We start from the raw sequence: 16,610 nt of genomic DNA on the forward strand, positions 1-16,610 counted from the left end.
TCCCTCCTGGCTCGTATCTCCCCTGGTGGCTGATCCCTTTGATGTTATTAAAAGCTGGAGCCATCCCTGCTGCCCTGCTTCTCATACTTCAGTGTGGGCAGGTGTGAGCGGCTTTTTACTGGTGCAAGAGCCCCAGCACTAAGGGGCTGGTTTCTGGAGACAGGGCAGGGTCATCTGTTTTCCCATGGCTCTGCAGCCTTATCTGGTCATCTTGGGGACAGAATGTTCCTTCTCTCGCCCTTTAAAAATGCCACATTCCCTTGAATCCACAAAGCAATGAAAACTAGAAAGGGTCACAGAGGGCTGATCCCTGCTGTGGTACAGAAAGGCAGTGAAATAGGTCTGCCTAATAAAGCACATCATTGTAGGGAGGGTGACTGGCTCTGAAATTAAGAAAGTCAAACCTCTTGGGTTTATCTAATGTGACTTATTTTTATTTTTATTTTTTTTAAGTTTCAGATTGTGTGACAATAGGTTCTCCCATCTGACATTACACATTTCAGGAAGAGGCAATGGGTTTCTCTCTTCAGGAGTGCAGCACAGTACACCTAGCACAGGCCCCACAGGGGTCACGGTTCCACTGAAACGATAAGCTCTATGACATTCGTGATCCATATACTCAGCTCCCTGGGAATAAAGTCAGCTTTAGCCTCTGTCGGAGTTTCCCTGAGTGTAAGCGCCAGGAGGGCAGGGCTCCGCCTGGGTTGCTCATACATATAGGCCCTGTGCCCCCATAATGGTGCCTGGCACATAGTTGGTGCTTGGGGGAGAGGTGGCACATGGTCCGAGGGATGTCGTGGTTATCGAGCACAACTCAACATCCGTGAATTGCTGGGTATTGCTCCCTTGTGTTGGGCATTTTTCCCATTGCTTTATAAGAATTGGGATTATGAGCAGCTGTGATAATTTCTGCAGCTTCTAGGAATATTCTGTAGGTTCACCATGGTGTCTCCTTTTCAGGACACCGACTGTGCTGGGTACAGCTAATTACTGATGTGTATAATGGTGACTCAGTTGGTAACTCATGGGCTTTATGGCAGGGAGGAGCCATGACATGTGATCCACGGAGCGTCACCAGGAAGGCAGGGGGCGGCCTCATTGTCTCTTGGTTCTGTGAGGATGCTAGCTGCGTGCTTGTCTCCAAGAAGGTGTTGACTTGGGGCTGCAGTCCTCGGTGCACTGGGGGGCCAGGTAGCATACGAAGTGTGCTTGTGAGCCTGTGGGGGGGAGTGCAGGTGGCCTTGTCACTGCACGTGAGTCCTCACTGATGTCTTGACCTTATTTATTGGCAGGCCTCAATTACATTCTGACGGCTGATGTGGCCAAAAAGGCAAAGGGCCAGTTGCCCAGAGTCTACTTTGTGTTACCAGGAGAGTCCGTGGGTCAGATCACAGAGAAGCTGCAACTGGTCTACATGGAGGAGACGTGTCATCACTACGTGGCCCATGTGAAGGTCAGTCCTCTTTTTCATTCTCCAGCTTTGATCTCTGTGGATGGATATTCATTTAGAACTTGTGGAAACTACCTTTATTGTATGTTATGTATGCTCTGACTTCTAACATTTTATTTCACAAGGAGAACATTCGTTTCTTCTTTTGAAGTTGAAGCCTGACAGCCCTTTTATTTATCTTACTGTGTTGGCCTCAGCATCTGAGGGGGAGTTATGGTGGGCCAGACCAATGACACTCCCTGACCTTGGTTTGTCCTTTTGGGAGGCTTCTCCATCCTCCTCCCTCTTTGAAGCTCTGTAGTCTTCTCGGAGGACACACAGAAGTACACCGGGTCTGCAGTGGTGCTAGATCACACTGCACCTGATGGCTTTCTCAGTGGTCTACTACACGTTAGCTCATAGTCATGGTTAAGGCGCTTTAAAACTAGTTGGACTTAAAAACTAGGTTTTTATCCCTTGATTACTTTCTGTTTATTTTAGGAGTGCTTTTTTTTTGGCCTCTTTTCCCCTCTTACTCTAAATAAACTTTCAAATGTTTTTTCCCTCTTGAGATTGTTTGTTAAATATACTTTGCTAATTTGGGAGGTCAGGCTTTGATTAGCTACAGAGTGGCCTCTGTGTAGACAGGTGCTGGCAGGATGGGAATCCTGATGGTGCCTGGTGCTGCAGGGATAGCCAGGCACTGACCCACAGGCAGAGAGCACAGGAGATAGAAGGACCTACATGTACCCAGCACATGGTGCTTAAGACGAATGTGGGGTTTGGAGTCACACAGACCCTGGTGTGTGTCCAGCTGGATCAGTACTCTGACATCTGTGTGTCTTGATTTTTGCATCTCTAAAATGGGCACATAGGGCAGTGTGGGTGGCTCAGCGGTTTAGCACCGCCTTCAGCCCAGGGTATGATCCTGGAGACCCGGGATCGAGTCCCACATCGAGTTCCCAGCATGGAGCCTCCTTCTCCCTCTGCCTATGTCTCTGTCTCTCTCTCTCTGTGTCTCTCATGAATAAATAAAATCTTTTAAAAAAACTAGATAAAAGGGTCACATATACTTAAAGGACCTGACATGGAGTCTGACCCACAGCAGGCACTCAGCATTACTGTCTGTTTGGGCCATATGGAATGGTCAGTATTCTAACATTGCTGACTTAGGACAATGTATTTTCATGTAGTTCAACCTGATATTAGCCAGTGGCTTTCTGGCCAAGAGTAAAAATAGTCCATAGCTTAGAATCTCATTCTGTTATTGAGCTGTTAGTACCAGAGCAGGAGAATAACAGCTGCTTCTTGATACTTCTGGATTGGATATAGAGAAATGCCACACACATCCATGGCACTTGGTCTGGCCAAGAGCCCATGAGTCCGTGCCTCTGAGATGCTTTTCAATGGGGCTGGCCTATGTCTCTTGCCAAGACTCGTGCTGGGGCCTGCCCAGACCAGCTGCCCTCTGGCCCTGGTGAAGGCCATTTATAAAGGGGTCCGTGCTTCTATTACGTCAACCGGCCACTCATGCCTCTAGGTCTTAGATTACATTGGTTCATGGGTGCCCTTGGAAGCATGAGGCTGCCCAGGACAGGCTCATATCTGAACACTGCGAGACCTCTAAGTGCCTGTGCTGGATGTCTCCATACTTCCCAGTGGTGAGGCATCTTCCTTCAGGCTTCCTCATGCTGAGTCTCTTCCACAGATGCTTTCCTTCAGGTCTTGTTGTGACTTTTCACTTTGGCTGAAGGGTTCACTTTCTTGTCGTGGCCTCAAGATAGGGCCCCCAAGTGCCTGCAGGCCTTTACAGAGTTCACTCAGGGAACAGCAATAATGTGCTGGCCAGAGGCAGAGCTGTTTCTGTGGTGCCTTCTGAGGGTAAACGGGAAGAAGAGCAGGGCTGCCCAAGGCTGTAGGTCTTGCTACTTCCTGATAGCCAGGGCTGCCAGAGTCTAGAAAATAAACATAAGGCTTCCTCATTAAATCCCAAAGTCAGATAAGCAGCAAATGTTTTTTTTTTTTTTTGTAGAAGTATAGCCCAAATAGTGCATGGGATATACTTATGCTAAAAATTATTTGTTGTTTATCTGAAAATTCAGATTTAACTGAGCATCCGTTAGAAGATTCAACCATCCCGATACCTTTCACCCCACAGTTTGGTACTTTTCCATTTGATCAAAACATGGTTGACAGGGGTTCCCATCCCTTGGGTGAGCTATACAGCCCCCAAAGGGGTCAGGTGGGGACACACTCTTGAGTCTCTGGGGCAGCTGGTCCCCCACACATCCCCATGCGGATGCGCTCTTTGGCATCCAGGATGCCAGGAGATCTGCTCCTCGCTCCCTGAGGGTGAGTCTGTGGAAGCCACCCTGAAGGAGTTTTTAAAGCAAATCACTGGACACCAGTTGTGCTAGAATGAAATTCTGGAGTGGCTTGCCTGGATGGCTATGTGAGCACAGCCTTGGAACAGATAGCAGAATTCCTGGATGGAAAGGGACATGTTTCTCCAAGGAGACAATGAGTTGTACCTAAACACACAGAAGAGAAGGATGCAAAGACTCCAAGAGTATAATACTTTCATACTCAGTTATATTTCTTCATGAGCTTTCTTAGTTCTTCCATGATATGATTTGTCCTATTCCATAAATGTTGGGGATTTTTTACCAGCATGTGAGATAAATATGTATAGTTGCAGATTTAATTGTAAAGGGTTCCCTCATATTGAAGCATCACTTCCCTCTACCTCTGTGTCATTGTGTAGAACACAAAAAAGAATAAAAATATCTAAAAACACATGGAACTGTGGCTTTTAAGAAGAAAGGTAGTGTGGTCAGAAGATTTTGGAGGGTTGAGGGCAACTCAGGAACACTGAGCAAGCACATGGCAATATGTGATGATTGAGTCCTTTTCAGGGAGAGCAAGAGAGCAGTCCAGTACATTGGACCTGGAGAAGTTTGGATATGATTGGTACCTGGCTGTTTTCTCATACACACAGTGGCGATATAGAGGATAGAGACACAATTGTTGTCCAGAGCGAGAGCATTTTAAGGTTTGAGACACATTACAGAGCTGCCTTGTAGTTTATAAAGGCCCTCATTCCTGCTGCTTGCGCAAGTCCTGGAGAGAGCAGTTGCTCCTGAGCTCCCATTCGTGAAGCACTTTCCTGTGTGGCACAGGCCACGAGGGGCAGGTCTGGCTGGTCTGTCACGTGGTCCTGGGCAACCTGCTTCACCTTTATTGTAAGCCTCCAGTTCTAAGCCCGAACATGGGAAGGAGAGTCTCCACTCCATAGTAGGGGGCCGGGAACCATGGGGCCCCTTTCTCCTTCACTAGCCCATAAATCTGTGACTCTACCTTGCTGCCTTGTTTGGAATGGGTCAAGACTCATTTCATAGGTGTTGAGGGGATTTTTATTTTAATGATTAGGAGCAGATGGTGAAAAGAAACTAAAAAGTATGGCACAAACAAGAAATCTACATGGGAAGAGAGGCCAAATGGTAGCACAACGGACGCCTTCCTTCACCTGGAGCAGAGTGGGTTTGGCGAAAGGCCGACTTACACCTTCATGAGTCAGTTTGCAAGGGCCTCTTAGACTTCAGTGTGTGCACAGTCACCAAGGGCCTATGTGAAGTGTTGAGTGCAGACCCTGATGCAGCAGATCTGGGGTAATTTCTAACAAGCTCCCCCATCACACCCATGCTTCTGATCCACGGACCATGCTCTGCAAAGCAAGGAGCCAGAACAAATAGGTGCCAAGATTTACAAGTAGAGTCAAAGGAGGAAGGCCATCAGCTGGCAGTTTCCCAAGAATCAGAAGCCAAGGGGCAAAAAAAAAAAAAAAAAAAAAAGAAGCCAAGGGGCATTGGAGGGGCCAGCTGCCTCTCCCCTGACCTTGCTGTTGGGAGAGTCCCCTATCAGTGAGGATGGAACATAGTTCTCCTTGTAACGCTCTGGCTTGACTGTGACCTTGTGTGACACACTGGTTCAGGCTGGTGCTTGCCGGTATATATACATGGGCATGGTGGGATGCATCAGGAAGGCACACACTTCTGTGGCCTTTGTGGTTCAAGAGACAGTATCCCTGTTAAGTGGCGCTCAGGTGGCTGAGTGTTTATGGCCACCAGGAAAGTTTATTGACCAGTTGTTGTCTGGGCTGTAGCAGAGGTCCCTGGTGAATGGCCGAGGCAACCAGTGAAGGCAGACACTAATGAGCTGGCTGACTGTATGTGGTGTGGCCCAATGGCCCAGCTGGCCAAGGAGGCAGTAGGCCTGGCCCTGGTTTGTCCATTGTGGAAAAACAGCTGGGGAGGCGGTGGCTCTTGTGGGAGTTGAGGCAGGCAACACGGTGGGGAGGGAGTGGCAGCAGGTGGCTTCCTAGAGCAGGGACTGGGGACTGGACTGGGAACTGGTCATCTGAGCATGAAGGCATGGTGTAGCCTCTGGTGCAAGTGGAGCCTTCTCATGGGCTGGCTTTGTAGACAGTGACGGAAGGTAAATAAAAGTGCTCCGGCTTATCACATACCATATGGCTAGCAGACTGTGAGGCAGGCGCTAGGGGCTGGGTGTGTTTTGTTTAGGCTATCTTTAGGGTTCCCCCCCACACACTTTAAGCCTATTCCAATCCCCTTTTTTTTCCTCTCCCTCTCTCCCTTCCTTTTCCCTAGAAGTTTTCCTTCCATATATGGTGATAAGTATCTCTACCGTAGAAGACTGTTTGAGCTAACACCTGCCTCCCAGGCTAGCTGTGTTTTGTCCCATGCTTTGTTCCCTTCTCAGCCCTGATGGGGCCTTCAGGACGTACAGAATTTTGTAATAAGCCCCATCCTCCTGGGGGTGCCAGGTCCATTCTCAGGGGCTCACTGTGGCCCACAGAGCTGACGTAGTGTAGGCTTCTTCCCTGGCCTCTCTGTCTCAGAGTCCATGTGCCCCAGTTTATCTTCTCTCCTCCCCAGACCAGCCCAGTTTTGGAAATCAGCTCCTTCTAGTGATGTGGGCTGGAGGTGTCTTGGCGGGGGGGGGGGGGGGGGTGTCTCCCCAGTTGCAGGGGAAAGCCCTCGCATGTCTACTCAGCCTCAGGGCTTCTACAGCCTGGCCTTGGCTTACATTTCTAGCCTCATCTTCCATACCCCATCACACATGCCTTGGGCTCTTGTCAAGGTAGACTGACTCCATTCCAGGGTTCTCGGGCTCACCCCCAAGAACCCCAGCGTCCCTGGCCTCTCAGTGATCAGAGGCCCAGTTTTTGTCAGAAGTATGTACAACCACATACCCCTTACATGATTTTTGCATTTTTTAAAAAATCTTAAACACACAGCTCCTCTGGTATCTTATTTCATATTTTTTTCTTTAAATCAGCTGACTTTTTTGTCTACAATAAAATAATTTGAAACAGAAATTTTGTACCCTCCTGTAGGCAGAAACCAACTACTATGTGCCAAACAGAAAGTAACTATAAAAGTAAACGCATTGAAGACACAACAGTGTCCTCAAACTCTAACTGGATTTCATTGTTTGCCAGTCTGTGGACAAGCCACCCACTCTTCCTGTGTGTGAGAAGGGGAGATGATGGAGTGCTAGGGAAGTGTTAAAGATGTACTGGCAACTGTACTGAACTTTCCCCCTGATGCAATCAGAGGGACTGGAAGGGTATTGACTGGGCAATAACTTTCCATATATGTGGGTCCTGATATAGTGCCATGGAAAACCATGTCCTGAGCCCTGTCTGGGAAGGCCTGGCCATGCTCTGCTTTGATTGAATACACCTCACCTTTCTTGCCTGCTGAAGGCCCCGGCAGTCCACAGCTGGGCATTGTCATGGGCCCCAGAGATGCCACTGTCAGCTGCCTGTCTCCTGGGAACGTGCTCCATGCCGCCTGATTCCTGCTTTGGGGATGATAGGCACAAAACAAATGCTCGTCCAAGCGCGCCTTGTTGAAGTGACTCCTTGGTTAGCTGGAGACAGAGGTCCCAGGGGGTATCTGGTTAGGGTGGGTCCTGCCCACCTCCCTGGGAACCTGCTGCTGCTGGGAGGTGGTGGTGTGAGGTGAAAGAGTTGTGGATGCGTGGCCCAAGCTGAAGACTGAATTAGCATGACCTGTCATTGCTCCATTGTTTTCTGGCCTGTGTGTGTTTACTAGGGTGAGAGCCATGCTCTGGCCTCAAGTCCTGCACGATGCCTTGAGAAGTCAGCCCTTGTGAGCCAGATGCTCATGTGTGCTGGGCAGGTGAGCACCTCTTCAGGAGCTGGGGAGCAGTGCAGCAGCTTGAGTCTCTACGGGGATGGTGGGGAGAAGCCCAGGCACGATGGAACATGGGGTCAGTTACGTCATTCCCAGCTCTGAGGATCAGCGACCCCTCTAGAGGCCTTCAGAAAACTTTCAGTGAGCGAAGCCATGTGTCAGACATTGTTAAAAGAGCCAAGAATGAGGATTAATGTAACAAGGGGAACCCCCACCCCCCACCCCACACCAGACAAGGGAATATGAGTGCGCATTGGCTTTCCTGGGTAGCTGCAGATGTTCATGCAGTTGTGCTTTTATGTTGCTGGAGGGTTTTTCAAGGGAGTTCAGACCTAACGTACTGCAGCTCTTTTGTTGCTTGTGGGAACAGATGGTCGGCCTGGCCTGGCAAAGGGCAGGGCATCTCGGGCCACCAGGTCTCCCCAGAGGTCGTGCCTCGGGCTCTGCCCAGGTGGTCCAGTCTGTTTCTGTTTTCACACCCAATGAGATGCCTTTGGACTGAGCTTCATGTGACAGGCTGGGAGTTTGCAGGGCCTTTGCTCTACTGAATGCAGTGGTCAGATATCAGAGGCTCTAATTTTCTTAAGTTTATGAAGCACATAGTAAAAGGAGATTAAGTTGGAGTGTGTAAGAACTCCATGAGGAAGGGGAGGAAGGAAAACAAAAATTTGTTTTATCTGGAAAGTGATTTGTTAAACCTCATCTTGATAAGTCAAAGAAATAGCTTTAAAAAAAAGATTCTAATATTTGGAGAAAAGGGATGCAGACCTTAGATGGAGGAAGTCATCTTAAAACTTATTTATTTGAATTGATAGTGTATGTGCATTGTCAAAAACATTTTTAACTGTACTAAACAATATACAGAGAAAGGATATCTTTTAGCCACTCAGAGACAACCACGATCACAATTTTCTGCATGTTTGTCAATAAATACACAAAGTTGTGTGCACACATCCCCTTTATACATGGATGGCAGCATGCCGTGGCACACTGTTGTGCAACTTGCTTTTTTCTTTTAGAATGTCCAGTTAGATGGATAAACAGATTTTGGTAAATCTGTACAATGGAATACTACTCAGCAATGACAGTGAACTACCAATGTACACGATAATGTGTATATACACATGCATATAACATGCGATTATATATATATATATATATACACACACACATGTGTGCAATGACATGATGAATCTCAAAAGCATTCTGCTAAGTGAAAGAAACCAGACGTAAAAAGCTAGTAGTACAACAGTTCCATCTATATGACAACGTAGAGAAGGCCAACCACAGAGACAGAAAGCAGATCAGTGGCTTTAGGGGCCAGGGATGGGGAGGGTTGGGAATGATTAACTGCATAGAGGCAAGAGGAACCTTTTCACGGTGTTGAAAATATTCTGGATCATGACTGTGGTGATGGTTATATGATTGAATACATTTATTAAAGCTCATCAAAGCATTTAGTTAAAATTGGTAAATGTTATTGTATGTAAACTATATTTCAATCAAACTTATTTTTTTTTAATGGATCTTGGGAAGTCATTGGAGAGGGAGACACACCATGAGAGACTCTTAACTCTAGGAAACAAACTGAGGGTTGCTGGAGGGGAAGTGGGGGGCAATGGGGTAACTGGGTGATGGGCATTAAAGATGATACATGATGGGATGAGCACTGGGTGTTCTATGTAACTAATGAATTAATGAACTCTACCTCTGAAACTAATGATGTACTATATGTTGGCTAGTTGAATTTAAATTAAAAAAAAAAAAGGATCCTGAGAGTTGTTCCATATTGGTGTCTGCAGTTTCCCTGCTGTCTTTCATGTCTGTATGGTATCCTGTTGAAAGACTGTCCCTTTATTTATTTAACCTGGCCAGGGGATCTTTTTTTTTCCAGGGTATCTTCTAAATGCCAGCTTCACGTTGACTTCACCTGGAGTCTGTAGATTAGTAATCTCAGTTTCCTTCTCTAGATGTGGTTCAGATCCCTTTTCGGAAAACCCTTAACCTGCCTTGGAAAGGGGGATGGCCCTTAAACAGGAATGAAATGTCCCTTCCAGCTTCAGCCATTTCGTCTTCCTTGTTTCAGGCCTGTAGTGTTCTGGTTGAGGGTTTGATAGGGACCCTGAAGAGGACAGATGGAGGGGCCCTGGTAGTCCCTGAGGTGGCCTTGGACATATGTTTTAGGGAGGATGAGCCTTTCAGCTGTGGAGTGCCCAAGGAAAACTGGGGATATCTTTCTTCATTCCTGCAGTTTAGCTTTGTCCCTTTGGCAGGTCCTCTTTGGCCAGAGGTGGCATAGGTAGCCCAAATGTGTGCTAAAGTCATGCTAGAAAGTAGGTCAGGGTAAGTGGGGAGTTCAACCTCAGGTGGGTTGAACTGATCTATGGGGAACTGCCATCATTGTTGAGCTCAGTTGTAAAGCTGCTCATGTGGTGCACTCTGGTCATCCAGATGTCACTAAGGAACTGGAGGTGGGGCTCTGGAGACCGTGCCTAAAGCCAACCCCCAGAGTGTGGATACTTTGACCACCTCCTCCAAGAGACTGCATCGTGCATAGTTGGAGAGCAAACTGGGGAGGGATCTCGAATTTAGGGGGTGGAGGGGTAGATGTTCTACATGGGTGTTGATGTCCTCTCTGGGTACCATTTGGCTATTGATTTCTTTGTTGGGTCGAATGAAGTCTGCATTTGGATAGTGCCACAGAAGACCTTATGACTGGTAAAGGAAGGTACAATCATTCTAATATAGTGGCTTTGCCCACCTCACCTTTTTTTCCCTGGAAACAAGGCTGGTATAAATACAGAGCCATGGCATTGACACTAAAAGTTTTATCATAGGCTTTTTTCTTGTACTTTATCAATTGTGAGTGAAATTTTCATTTTAAGAGACAGTTTTCTGGGTTTAGTATGTTATGCATACCCTTATAACACTAATATTTTTCTGAAGTCGCACATGATAATGTGTTCTGTCTTACTGGTTTTGTCCTGGTATTTGAGATATGATTTTAAAGGATTTAAAAAAGATTTTATTTATTTATTTGAGAGAGAGAGATAGGGAGAAAGAGAATGAGCACACGAGTGCGGGGAGGGGAAGAGGGCGAAGCAGACTCCCCGCTGAGCAGGGACCCTCATGCGGTGCTGATCCCAGGACCCTGAGATCATGACCTGAGCTGAAGGCAGACATTTAACTGAGGCACCCAGTTGCCCTGATTTTAAAGAATTTTAAAGAAGGATTTTCTTTACTCCTCAAACCTAAAGCTTACATGTTTATTATAAGAGTGATTTCATTCAAAGTAATCATCTTTTAGTAGTTCCTGTTTTGGAATTTCCTCCACGGTTTACTCACTTTTTTTTTTTTTTTTTAATAAATTTTTATTTATTTATGATAGTCACAGAGAGAGAAAGAGAGGCAGAGACACAGGCAGAGAGAAGCAGGCTCCATGCACCGGGAGCCCGACGTGGGAATCGATCCTAGGTCTCCAGGATCGCGCCCTAGGCCAAAGGCAGGCGCCAAACCACTGCGCCACCCAGGGATCCCGGTTTACTCACTTTTTTAAAAAAATTAAGATATAATTGACATATAACATTATATTAGTTTTCAGGTGTACATAACAATTTTCTCTATATATACATTGCAAAATGGTCACTACAGTAAGTCTAGTCAATATCTGTCACCACACAGTTACAAATTTATTTAAGATTTACTCTTTTAGCAACTTTCAAATATGATTGACTGTAGCACATGCTGTACCTTACATCCCCAGGACTTACTTATTTAAGACTAGAAGTTTGTACCTTTTGACCCCCTCCACCCATTTCACCTACTTGCCCCGCCCCCCATCTCTAGCAATCACCAGTCTGTTCTCTGTGAGTTTCGTTTGTTTGTTTTCGATTCCACATATAAGTGAGGTCATAAGGTAGTTGTCTTTCTCTGACTTCTTTCACTCAGCATAATGCCCTTAAGGTTTATGCACGTTGTTGCAAATGGCAGGATTTCCTTCCTTTTTATGGCCGAGTAATATTCTTGTGTGTTTGCCTGCACACATGTGTGTACACCAACAACTTCTTTATTCATTCATTCATCGCTGGACATTTAGCTTGCTTCCATCTCTTGGCTGCTATAAATAATGCTGCAGTGAACGTGGGAGTTACAGATATCTTTTCAAATTAGCATTTTTATTTTCTTCAAGTGAACACCCAGGATTGGAATTACTGGATAATATAGTTCTGTTCTTAAATATTCACTTTTAATTAATGGTAAACTTTTGGAGTTAACTTGAATTTTAAAAGCAGCAGGATTTCTCTGTGATCCTCTCTAGTAGGTAATAGTCTATTTGGGAGAAAAATAAGGTGTGATAATATCAAAATTAGTAAAGAATTTAGTAAGTAAACCCCCTTTAAAAATGCTTCTCACTAAAAGAATTCTTATGATATTTGGAGTAGTAATAATGGAAGCTGCAAACACTAGTCGAGCATTTATTTAGTATGTGCCAGTTATTATCCATGACTACTTTTATATTCATTTTCTCCTCATACTAACATGAGAGATAGTTCCTAATTTTGGCCTTCTTTGGGGAATTTAGAAGACCAGGCAAAGAGGTGTGAAGGAACTTGCTCAGTACCTTAGAGCCAACAAGGAGCAGAAGTGGAATTTGAACCCAGCAGCATGGTTCCTAAGGCTGGGCTCTTCACCACCACACTGTAGCCCCTCTCGTAAGTGTAAGCCACAACTAATGAAGCACTTTTTTTTTTTAAGATTTATTTATTTATTTATTCACCACACACACACACACACACACACACACACACACACACACACACACACAAAGGCAGAGACACAAGCAGAGGGAGAAGCAGGCTCCACGCAGGAAGCCCTATGTGGGATTCGATCCTGGGACTCCAGGATCGGGCCTTGGGCTGAATGAAGGCAGGTGCTAAACCGCTAAGCCACCCGGGCTGCCCTAATGAAGCACTTATATGCCAGCTACTCTTCTAAGGGAATTGCCTGGGTAAAGAGGGCATGTGATTTGCCCATGGTTGCAGAGTTAGCGAGAGCCTTTATTGGGATCAGCACATGGCCACCACAGGTGGCAGCTGTTGATGAGCATATTGTGGCGCAGTAGTGTGCTGGTACTTAGGGGAAGGGACCTGACCTAGAGCATTTTGCCAGTTTCCCTGGTGTGAATATTCCCACTCTTTCTATCAATGGGACATCACTGAATGTAGCATTAGGAAGAAATGCACCATAGCATACTACTGTATAGTATTTCTGGACCGTGCATGAGAGATTATGTAGATCTTATAACCTTAAGAACATAGATAACAGTATAGATATAAATAAATGATTGAAGATAAATAAAAATAAATAAATAAATAAATAAATGATACAATAATTAGGAAGTGATGAGTTTTGAGTATTTATTACCCACCTTTAACTTAATATAATTCATTTGATTATAAGCTTATGCAATTTAGTAATGGCTGTTATGACCACTGGCTCATGCACTTTCTGAAAATTGAACAGTTGGCTCTTGTAAGCCTACTGCAGAACGTTCCACTGGCTGTGACCACTGTGTCTGCTGTGTTTGTCTCTAAGTTGATCATATCACTCAAGTCCTGCCTTACACACAGATGTTTGATATCAGTCTTTCATTCTTGTTTCCTGTGGTTTTTTTTTTTAGATTGACAAATAATAGGAAAGTTAAATTTGTGAGGTTAGTTTAACCACTAGACCACAGCTTTTATATTTGTACATTTGGTTTGGAAGCACTCTGCATTTTGATCGAAAATATTAGATGGTTTAATGGTTTCCATTTAACATAATAAAAAAGATTTTATTTAAATTTATCGGTAGGTAAATTTAACCATTCCTCCCTCCCTGCCCCATATACACGCTGAGATTCTTCTGTTCAGCGGTGCTCTACACACCAAAGAGTAATGGGCTGATTATTGAGTTGTCTTGGAGGAGGAAGGGGCCTGGTGATGGCAAGAGTACTTCCAGTAGGCCATTAAACCGTGTCAATCCCCTTACTTCTAGAGACTGAGTTTGGCCCTGTCCTGATGAGTGTGGGGTGGGCTGGCTGCTCCGTGAAGTTTTCTTGCATGGTGATTTGATCAAGTAGAAACTTTGGGCGGGTCCTGCCCTTTCCTTACCAGTTGTGCTAATTAGAAGCAGCATATTAAGGTGGCCCAAATTGTACTAGTGTGCTTTTCTTTGTTGTCCCTCCTGAGGCATCCATTCCCAAAGCCATCTGGAGAGTTCTCTGGCCTAATAAGTGAGCGCCACATGAATCAAAAAGCAGCAGGCCTAGAAGCCACCCTTTGTGTAGTGGCTGGTCCAGAAGGCCCCACAAACCTTCCTATCTCTTCCCAAGTGAGCATTTGTGTCTGAGATGTCCAGCTCCATGTGGGAGGGCCCACGGTGGTCTCTGAATGAAGGTGGAAAGGCTGAGCAGACCCAGCTAGTGTCTACCTGCAAAGGCAGTGTACCATGCCACCAGGTTGCTGGGTACCCGGCGCTTTCTGCAGGGTGGTTGCAGGTGCCTGGAGGGAAGGGCTCAAACCCAGACTGATAAGAAGAGTCCTGTGTTTGGGTGGGAGCTACAGTAAGAGGGAAATGAGGGAAGAGAGCTGCCTTTGTGCTGTGCTGCATGTCAAAATAGGATATGGATAAAGACATCTGTCAGAGGGTGGTGACTGTTATCTGGGTAGGGGCAGTGGGGGGAAGGGGATGTCCAGAGAATTCTTCTGGGAAAATTCCTAGCCAGCTAAGGATTTGAGGAAGTTGACACTAATAATAGGATACCTTGCTTCACCATGTTTCCTCTGCTCCCTGGAACAGAGGCAAGTTTCAGCTCTTGGGAGGTAATCTATTGATTGGGTCACAAGTGAGGCTTCTAGTACCATTACCTCTGCAAAGAGCTTCCAGTTCTCCCTGCACTCTGGATACAGCATGACACCCTTGGTTTTCACAATAATTCATTCAGCTGCCAGGAGTGGAGACCCGCCTCTAGGGTCTTAAGCACATTACTTGACCTCTAACCATGTTATAAGACTTCTTAGAGGAGGAAGAGAAGTTGCTGGTTCTATTTTGAATGCTCAAGGATGCAATTCTCATGAACTTTCACTTATTTAGGAAATGTGTAGTGAGTGCCTACTATGTCCTGGGTTGTGTGGACCCTCACGTCCGTCTGAGAGCAGACAGAAATCCATGCTCTCTGGGACCTTACCTGCCAGTGGAGAGAGGCAAACAATAGAGATAATAAAGCAATAACTGAAATTGTGTTAGGTGATGAGGGCAATGGAGAAAGAAAACAAATAGAGCAAGGTGAAGTTGGTTGGGAGTGCAGGGTTGGGCTTCTGGAGGTCAGGGTGACCTTCCAGAGAAGGGGGGAGGGGGCAGCTAGCAAGGTGGGATTCCTATAGGGACCCATCAGAGAGGGTCCCGGGGTATGAGACAGCCTTGAGGAGGAGCAGGGGGACTGTGGGAGGGAATGGGAGGAGAGGAGTCCAAGTGGCAGTGATGGGCATGGGCAGACCACATAACACCCCGCAGGACATGGGGAGGCTGTTGTGTTTTCTCTGAGGATCTGAGCAGAGCAGTGCCATGGTCTTAACTTCCACTTTGAAGTAAGGGCTCTCAGTTTGAAAGGACTCTTCTAGCTGCTATGTTGAAATGAACTGTAGGAGATGGGATAGGAGCATTACAGGTGTAGGGGATTCTTCAAGCATCTGGGAAGAGAGCTTGGTAGCTCTGCCTGGGGTGATAATCGTGGAGCTGGGGAGAAGTGGTTGCATTCTGCATTCATTTCAACGGTGGATCCTGAGATTTTAATGGTCACGTATCAGGGAATGAGGTATCCCAGGTGACTCCAAGATTTTCAGCCTGATTAACTGGAAGCAGGGAGTTGTCAATGGTGTTCTCTTTGGAATTGGTAAGGTTGCAGGTGGACCAGGTTTTAAGAGAAAGTTCTGGAATTCATATTTAGATGCACTGAGTTAGAAGGGTCCATTGGATAGTGAAGTATAGATGTGTATATATGAGTCTGCATTTTGAGTAGTAGTCTGGGTTGGAGGTATAAAATTGGGATTCAGTGGCAGATTGTATTTGAAGCTGTGAGATTTGGGGCACCTGGGTGGCTCAGTGGTTGAGCGTCTGCCTTTTTGCTCAGTGTGTGATCCCGGGTCTGGGGATCGAGTGCCACATCAGTCCCCCTGTGAAGAGCCTGCTTCTCCCTCTGCCTGTGTCTCTGCCTCTCTCTCTGTGTCTCTCATAAGTAGATAAATAAAAAATCTTTTATTTATCACAGGGAGCCCGATGTGGGACATGATCCCTGAACTGGGATCACACCCAGAGCCAAAGGCAGACGTTCCACTGCTGAGCTACCCAGGCATCCCAATAAAAAAAAAAAAAAAAAAAAAAAAAATCTTAAAAAATAAATAAAATAAAGCTGTGAGATTTGATGAAGTCACCGAGGTGAGGGAGAGGGGAAAAGAAACAAAGACACTCCTAGAACATTAGAAGCACTTTCCTCATGGTCCCAAGATGGCTGCTGAGTTCCAGCTACTGTGTCTGCTCTCCATGAATGGAGAAGAGCAAAAAGTCTTGCCATCTGATCTGAGGGCCCTTTAAAGAGTCTCCAGTGACTTCTACCAAATCACTGATCATATCTTAAGGGAGACTGAGAGATGTCGGTTTTGGCTGGACATCCTACAGACTTTTAACAGTGGAGCTTTGCTGCCCAGTAGAACTTTCTGAGATGGAAATGTGCTCTAACTGGCCTGTCCAATATGGTGGCCACTAAAGGACTCTTGAGAACTTGAAATGGAGCTAGCATCACTGGGGAAATGAATTTTTATTTTAAGTTTAAACTTAAATAACCACATGTGGCCAGTAGCTACCATATGGGACAGTGCCAATACTGAAGTTTGATTATTTCA

The 16,610-nt window shown here is 45.9% G+C and overlaps 1 protein-coding gene across 3 annotated transcripts in view; it reads left to right on the forward strand.

Moving 5' to 3' along the window:
• The window catches only part of ITGA9 (integrin subunit alpha 9), a 354,014-nt gene that overhangs the window by 83,550 nt on the left and 253,854 nt on the right, over positions 1-16,610 (forward strand). For all 3 annotated transcript variants that reach the window (XM_049099727.1, XM_025461318.2, XM_025461319.3), the window contains exon 15: positions 1,293-1,453. In XM_049099727.1, the coding sequence (XP_048955684.1) occupies positions 1,293-1,453 (161 nt within the window). The remainder of the gene's footprint in view (positions 1-1,292; positions 1,454-16,610) is intronic.

This window comes from Canis lupus, chromosome 23 (genome assembly GCF_003254725.2).
Source record: "Canis lupus dingo isolate Sandy chromosome 23, ASM325472v2, whole genome shotgun sequence".
In the NCBI taxonomy this organism is placed as follows: Eukaryota; Metazoa; Chordata; class Mammalia; order Carnivora; family Canidae; genus Canis; species Canis lupus.